The sequence below is a fragment of the Lycium ferocissimum genome, unplaced genomic scaffold, assembly GCF_029784015.1.
Source record: "Lycium ferocissimum isolate CSIRO_LF1 unplaced genomic scaffold, AGI_CSIRO_Lferr_CH_V1 ctg18711, whole genome shotgun sequence".
NCBI lineage: Eukaryota > Viridiplantae > Streptophyta > Magnoliopsida > Solanales > Solanaceae > Lycium > Lycium ferocissimum.
The window spans coordinates 1-7,509 of record NW_026717970.1 but is presented as its reverse complement, the minus strand read 5'-3'; the positions used below and the strand labels follow the sequence as shown (position 1 = coordinate 7,509).

Here is a 7,509-nt window from a genome sequence, read left to right as displayed (position 1 = left end):
ATCGATTATACCGAGACTTTTTCTCCAGTGGTCAAGATGACCACTGTAAGATGTTTATTATCCATAGCAGTAAAGAGAGGTTGGCAAGTTTACCAACTCGACGTAAATAACGCCTTTTTACATGGCGATTTACACGAAGAAGTTTATATGAAATACCCATCTGGTTTGGAATCCCCTTTTCCTTCACTTGTTTGTCGTCTTCGCAAATCATTGTACGGGCTCAAGCAGGCTTCACGCCAATGGTACTCTAGACTATCATCTGCTCTTGCTACTAGAGGTTTTTCCTCTTCTTTAAACGATTATTCTCTTTTCTTCAAAAATGTTAATGGCTTGATTACCCTAATTGCTGTGTATGTCGACGACATTTTGATCTCTGGGAACAACACTACTGAAATCCTCGACATCAAACAGTTTTTGAACAATGAATTTCGGATCAAGGACTTGGGTGAAGCACACTATTTTTTGGGTATGGAATTAATCAAGGAGAACGGTGGTCTTGTGATGACTCAACGGAAATTTGCCCTCGAATTGCTCCAAGAATTTGATTGTATTGATTGTCGTCATGTTTCCACTCCTTTGGAGCCTAACCACAAGCTATCTTCTTCTTTGGGTACACCAGCACGGATCCACAATTTATCGACGGCTACTTTTGGGTAAGAATTGAATTTCTTGACGAATACAAAACCGGATCTTTATTGCGGTTCAAACCTTAAGTCGATACATCTGATCCCCACAGTGGACATCTTGATGCAGCTATGCATACTCTTCGATATTTGGCTAAGGATCCGGGTCTTGGTTTATTTTTACAACCCGATTGTTCTTTTCAAATTCTTGCCGCACTACTACGATTGGGCGCTTGTCTTGATACTCGTCGTCTGTCAAGCGGTTTTCCTCGGTTGGGGGCATCTGTTTCTTGGAAATCCAACGCCGTTCTTGCCTGCTCGCCGGTGGGCGGAGTGCGCGTTCTATGCGTCGCTTGGTTGCAGAAATCACTTGGATTGTTCGACTTCTTGATGATCTTGGAGCACCTCCTCTTTGCGGTACCCGCTTCCACGATCGAGCGACGTGATTCATATCGCTCGTAACCGTTTCACGAACGCACGAAACACGTACGAGTTGGGCTTGCCCGTTTCGTTCGGCTTGCTTGATGGTTTGATTTCCTTGAGTTTTGTTCCTTCTTCTTCTCAGTTGGCGGATCTATTTACCAAGGCCCTTTCTGGCCCGCTCCATCGCTCCATTTTGAGCAAGTTGGGCGTCCGTTCACCGGCCTTCCACTTGAGGGGGGGTGTTGCCGGAAAAACCTCCTCAGGTGTAGAAAATAATGGGACTAATACAGAAAGAAAAAGAGAAGAAGAAGACAGTGAAGTGGTCCCTACAAATGCAGTGGTCCATACAAATGCAGTGGCCCATACACCTTTTTAGACACAAATGCACAGCACATTATGACAGTGAAGTGGCTGGCACAAATGCACATTATGACAGTGAAGTGGCTGGCACAAGTGCACAGCACATGATTTTTCTGTTTCTTTATTATTTTCATTATAATTATTTAGGTAACTTTAGTATAGCCAATAGTTAGCTTACAGCTGTATAATTAGCTATTTCCATTTGCTATATATGCATGTAGAAACAGTAAAGAAGGACACACAGAATTGAAAAAAACTTCCGCAAAGTTTTCCTTGTCTTTATTTATTTTTTCAGATTCTCTAATCATCAATCTCTCACTCATTCTTGGCAAAGGAGAAATCCATTACTACTATTCATCACAATTGGCATAAGTTTACTTTTTCTCTTTATTTACTTAATCATATTCAATCTTTAATAACTTGCTTGTGTTAATTCAATCATTTTTATCGAATTGCTATCAACTGTAGTTAACCTGATTTTACTTTTAACACAAATTTAACTATTTGGGCAAAGTACGATTTTTGACTCAAACAATACTATAAACAAATCAATTAAAACATAATTACAATAATTTTGCTTAATAAAAATAAAGTTAATAATATCTTAGCATAAAAGTAGCATGCCATAACACGTTATCCATGACGCTATATTAGCTACTTAATTGAAAACAGAAAGAAACTTGAACCGCGCCTTTTCTGTTGAGGCTCTTCTTCTTCATACAGGTAAACACTCCCCTGCTCTCTCCTCTGTATACCCATTTTGCACTTCACAAGCATACCCAAATCGTGAAATTACGTATGTATCATGGATTTTCGCAAAAATTGTTAATTCTCTTAGATAAACTTCAATCTCTCGTGAAGTTTCTATTGTCAATTTACTACTTCGTATCATTTTCAACAATGTGCGGTTCGTATGATCGCAATATTGCTGAATTACAACTTTTCTCTTACTCACATCTACTTGGATGTATGATTGACAGCGTTAAACGTAGGAAATTTGACGAACTAGATTGCACTTTCAATATCGTTAGTTGCAATAGCAATGACCGTTGAGCCTATGGCTTCGGTTCTCCTTATATTTTCTATTATTTTTAGGTTTTGATCTATAAATCATGTTATTTCTTAGTTTAACATATCTATGATCTATGTAGCAGTTAATAGGAGTATTTGTTAGTCGGAGTGAGTCGGTGCAGTATCCAATACTCCTTGCATCCTAATTTATGTGATACTTTTCGCTTTTTGAGAGTCAATTGAATGAACTTTGAAGCTAAATTAGATTAGATTAACTCAATATTTTAAGACTAAAACATATATTTTAAAAATACATGAAAAGTACTATAAGTTGCAACTCTTCTCATATCAATTTGGTGAAAAATGTACATCTTAAAATGTTGGTCAAAGTTCATCTTTGAGTTTGAATCTCGGGAAGCGAATTTGGTACAGAGGGAGTATATTTTATGCTGCTTAATTTATGTTTGGTTTGTGTTTGAAAAAGTGTCACTGAAGAGATGAGTACTGATGCAATAGTTGATTCCATCATCTAGTGTTTTTATTTTCAGGTTATTTGGTAATTGAAGTTTCAAGTTCTGGTTAACAGGATGGCTACATTTGAAGAAAATGATGTTAAGAGTGAGTGCACTCCGCCCTTCTATTCTCATAATCGTAGGCTTTTTTTATTTGCTGTAATCCTGTAATGATGTTTTTGAAATGGTTCTTCCATATGGTCGAAGTACCATACAGAGTGTTCTGATTTGCATTAAGTGTATGTTTTTGTTCCTATATACATGTTAAGTTTTATGATCATCTAGGGAATATTTCTTTAATTGCTGTTATTTCTTGTTCTATCTTTTTAATCAAAAGAATTGGTCGATCAATTTGCTTCCATTGAAGATTGTACAAACTTGTCTCTGTTTATAGTTTAGTCTTGATGCAGTATGTTTTGCCTTTCTTTATCTGCATCATTTGGTGTAGTTTATATTGAAAAATTCAACTGCTAGTTCCGGTAGCGGAGCCAAGAATTTTAATAAGGAGATTAAGAAAATGAAGAATTTCTCACATGGGAAGATTATTACAAACTTGTTTCTGTTTATAGTTTAGCCTTGATGCATATGTTTTTGCTTTTCCTTATCTGCATCATGGTGATGTAGTATATATTGAAAAATTCAACTGCTGGTCCCAGTGGCGGAGCCAAGAATTTTAATGAGGAGATTAAAAAAAAATGAAGTTTTGCACACGGGATTCGAACCTTCAGCTGGAACAATTTCTGAAGCACTTTTCCACTACAACGAAAGCTTCCCTTGACAAGAATTCAAAAGATTATATATATACAAAAATAAGTGTTTTTGTTCTATTTGCACAGTGTAACTTCTTGATGAAGAGATTCAATTGAATCCTTCATTGGTGTGTCTCCGCCGCTGGCAGGTTCTGTCATGTCTATTATGGCTCTACGATATCGAATCTTCATTATCTAACACTCTACACTCTTTGAGCTTTGTAACTGCTGCTTTACAAATTCACCATGATGCTGGTTGGTGCAGGCTTGCTTGATGGATTTCTTCTTATTTCTTTCTTCATTTTGCATGAGATGTTAATACACTGTTGTTTTGCAGATCAAATATTATACGTACATTAACTTCCTGAATTGTGATCTCTTTTTCCTATCTCTATCCCAATGAGCCGAAAGTAAAGGCTCTTAATTTCTGTTGAGTAACAGTCATAGTGGGAGCTTTTGGAGATCTAGAAGGTCGAGAACTTAGGAAGAGGGAAGAACAAGGAAGAAGATCTTACTTAAAAGAAGACGACTCCAAGAGAAAGTCAAAATGGGGAATAGGATGCCTTAAAGGTGAGTTTGAACAATTTATAGAAGTTCCCCCAAAATTGGCAGTAATCAGTCCCTGTCTAACAGCAATTTCACTCATCAGCAGTAAACAACATCCATTTCTTACATAGTGGATAAAGTTTTTATCTTAAAATCTGCAAGTAGTTTTACCAGTAATGAATCCTAAAGCATCTCCAGTACGTTTATTTGATATTGTACGTTTTATTTGATCTTACTTATGTAATTCATTTGATTTCAAACTTACACCAAAGTATATGGCTTTCTGGTCATTCAGTTTTGCTGCAGAACACTTAAGTGAATCAGTTGGCTCTTTTCTGGACATTTGAAAGTTGAACGGCATATGTTTTTCAGGACACCGGTGAAAAAAATTATGTTTGTTTGACATATAGAAGTACCATATACATTGTTCTTCAACGATAGGAAATCAAAATCTTCATTCTCATCTACGATCTGAAAAATTGTATAATGGCTCCCGAGAGAGATAAGCTTGGATTTACTAATCAGTGTACATGGTCAAGAATAATTAGTAAACTACACTGTTGAATACAATAAGTATAAAAATTCTTGAGCTCGCCTCGTAATCTTATCAAATTTTAATTTGAATGTGAACCTTTTTAACTAATTATATAAGTTTCTTTCCTTGTATGTGCTGGGATTAATCTTATCTCCCCTAAGTAAAGCATAATTGTCAAAAGTGACATTGCTTAAAAAAAATGGTATGCCTTGGGATCATCTGGTGCTCTAGTGTCATATTTTGTTATCGAAACTTATCAAGAAGTCATATTGTACTGTGTTGAAGTCTTGTATCTTTTCTTGAATATGATTTTACATAATCGTTAAACAATCTCCTCACTGTTCTGAATCAACTGAAACTTACGGTGGTTTCATGGTTGGTTTAATATGCTGTGACAATGTTGCCTTATTTGCTGCCTCAAGTTCTTACTTTCTCTGATATGTGACAGAGATTGGGCTAGGATTGATTGGATTTGGTGTAATTTTTACTCTGGTCGGACTGTTTCTCTTCTATGACAGGAGTTTTCGTTGCCATTGGGAATGTGAGTTTTTTCTTTATCGCGATCTGATCACCATTTTGTAGTTCATCGTCTAGTACTTTGTCCTTCTGTCCTTTAGTATGTTTATTTGCATAATCTTCAACGATGCTTTCTTGTGTGATTAGATCCTCTTTCTGTCTGGAGTGACCTTAACCACTGGAGTGATGTCTACTCTGCAATTTTTCATGAAACGGCAAAATTTTAAGGTTCCACATTGCCTCTCTATGTCCCAATTCATCCTTTGACTTTGACTTTGCTCTTACCTTTTTCCCCTTGCCGATCCCCTTGTTCATATGCCAAACTTTAATTATTTGATAGGGTTCTGCCTCCTTTGCTGTTGGTTTCTTCCTCATTATGATTGGATGGCCTGTGCTAGGCATGATTGAGAGATCTATGGTCTTTTTGTGTTGTTCAGGTAAACCTATTTCTTGCATCCTTGTGACTCACCAAGAATAAACCTTATTCGCTAATGAGGCGCACTATGTAATGCAGTGGCTTTTGGCCCGCATTTGCTGTTTTCCTAAGGAAGTTACCTATCATCGGTGGATTGTTTCGCCAATCATCTGTATCATCGGTATGTTTTTATATGTATTTTCTGCAGTAGCATTAAAGTTAGGTGCGATGCATCTTATTGTGGTTGTCAACTGGTTGCGCTGTAAGGAAATTTGTGCCTTTGTTGGCTTCCTGAAATCCACTTCTGATAGTTCATAGATTAAGAGTATAGAGAAGTTACTGTCGACTGATTTTCTATTTTGCAGCTTCCAATTGTCTTATTAACAGATGTTAGGCTTTAAGAATCTTTGCTCTGTGTGTTTACACTGTCTGAAGCAAAGCTTTGCATGTTCATTAACAGGCAAAGCATTTCGGAAATTGAAGCTAAGTACTCTTTCCTTATGTTTGTGCAGCTCTTTCAACAAATTACAGGGTTAACATGGGCAAACGAATCCCCGTTTGAGGACTGTAGCTTAACAGTAAATGAATTCTGAAACCAGAAAGCTTTACAATGAGAAGCATCTGACCAATCAAAGTTCTAATGAACCTTGCTCATAGTCACAACTGACTTTGTTGAACAATGAAAATATTATGCAGGAAATGTACAAACTTCTTTGCTGCTAAAGTTTGAAACTTTAGCTTGTGGATAAAACATTAGTTGTCAAATTGAGTATGTGATATTGTATGTGTAGTACTTGTATCAGTCAATGATGTTCGGAAGCAAACAAAAGGGAGCCATATAGGAGAGCACATACAATACGATCTGATAGACTGATACAGAGGCCAAGGCTCATGCATGAAACTGTTTTCACTATTTTCTCATTTCGTGATCAAGTTCAATTTGGTTTATATCTTCCCTTTATCTCTCTCTTAGCTTTGACGTGGAATGAGCTCTGTTGTCGAATTTGGTTCCAACAAACTTTACAGTTTTTTTGGTATTGTTGAAAGTCTTTCCCATAATAAGTCTTGAGTTCAATTCTCATTGTCTCCTTCCTTTTCCCCTTGCCTTATCATCCCACACAACAAAAAGAAGTTGAGTTCCGAGATTATTTAAATGAATCTGTGAAACATAGATATAAAAGATCTTCTTTATTTTCTCGAAACAGGAGTAGTAGTTTTGCGAAACCTTAGCCAAAAATAATCCGAACACACTTTTTACAATTTTGTGTTTCGGAGAAAATGCAATTTTTAATAAGTTGTTTTTTTAGAGCTTTCTTTAGACAAAATTTTGAATATCACTTGGAGGTGGATTAGGTTTTGAATCAACAGGGAACTTGACAAAAATATAAATTGAGTTTTCATGTAACTTCTCATTAAAAAAGTAAGCACTCAATAAGATTTGGCTGAAAGGGAAATAAAAGTGTAAAAAGACAAGTATAAAGTACACAAATGAACATGAGAATAACAAATTCTTATTAGTAACTTCATATTCAACATATATTGTTACGTTAATAACAATGCTAGAACAATTTGAAGAGTGAAACTATTTAAAATCGTAAAATAATTTTATTAAGTGATCTGGAATATCCATTTAAAATTTACAAAACTGTCATTATGTCACGACCCAAATCATGGATCATGCGGGCACCCACACTAACCCTCCCTGGTGGGCGAACCCTTCAGGTAACTACCTTAATTTGATACAACATCCGGAATAACAACATGTAAACACACTCTAGCAGTTTAAATATTAAACTAATGCGGAAGAAATACTTTTATT

At 36.1% G+C, this 7,509-nt stretch overlaps 1 protein-coding gene across 1 annotated transcript; it reads left to right on the top strand.

Annotated features, from left to right (window-relative positions):
* Positions 1–2,944: 2,944 nt before the first annotated feature.
* LOC132042875 (uncharacterized) lies at positions 2,945–5,712 on the top strand. The gene is made up of 5 exons (XM_059433385.1): positions 2,945–3,035; positions 4,120–4,248; positions 5,208–5,300; positions 5,423–5,503; positions 5,616–5,712. Exons 1-4 carry the CDS (start codon positions 3,005–3,007, stop codon positions 5,500–5,502), a joined length of 333 nt encoding a protein of 110 aa, XP_059289368.1. The 5' UTR covers positions 2,945–3,004; the 3' UTR covers position 5,503; positions 5,616–5,712.
* Positions 5,713–7,509: the final 1,797 nt, after the last annotated feature.

What these genes read in the sequence shown, in the direction of transcription:
- LOC132042875 (XM_059433385.1), top strand. Translation starts at nt 3,005, where the DNA reads ATGGCTACATTTGAAGAAAATGATGTTAAGA. An exon ending in TGAAGAAAATGATGTTAAGA is followed by an intron (nt 3,036 to 4,119) that starts GTGAGTGCACTC and finishes GTTGAGTAACAG; the next exon opens with TCATAGTGGGAGCTTTTGGA. An exon ending in TTTTCGTTGCCATTGGGAAT is followed by an intron (nt 5,301 to 5,422) that starts GTGAGTTTTTTC and finishes TTGTGTGATTAG; the next exon opens with ATCCTCTTTCTGTCTGGAGT.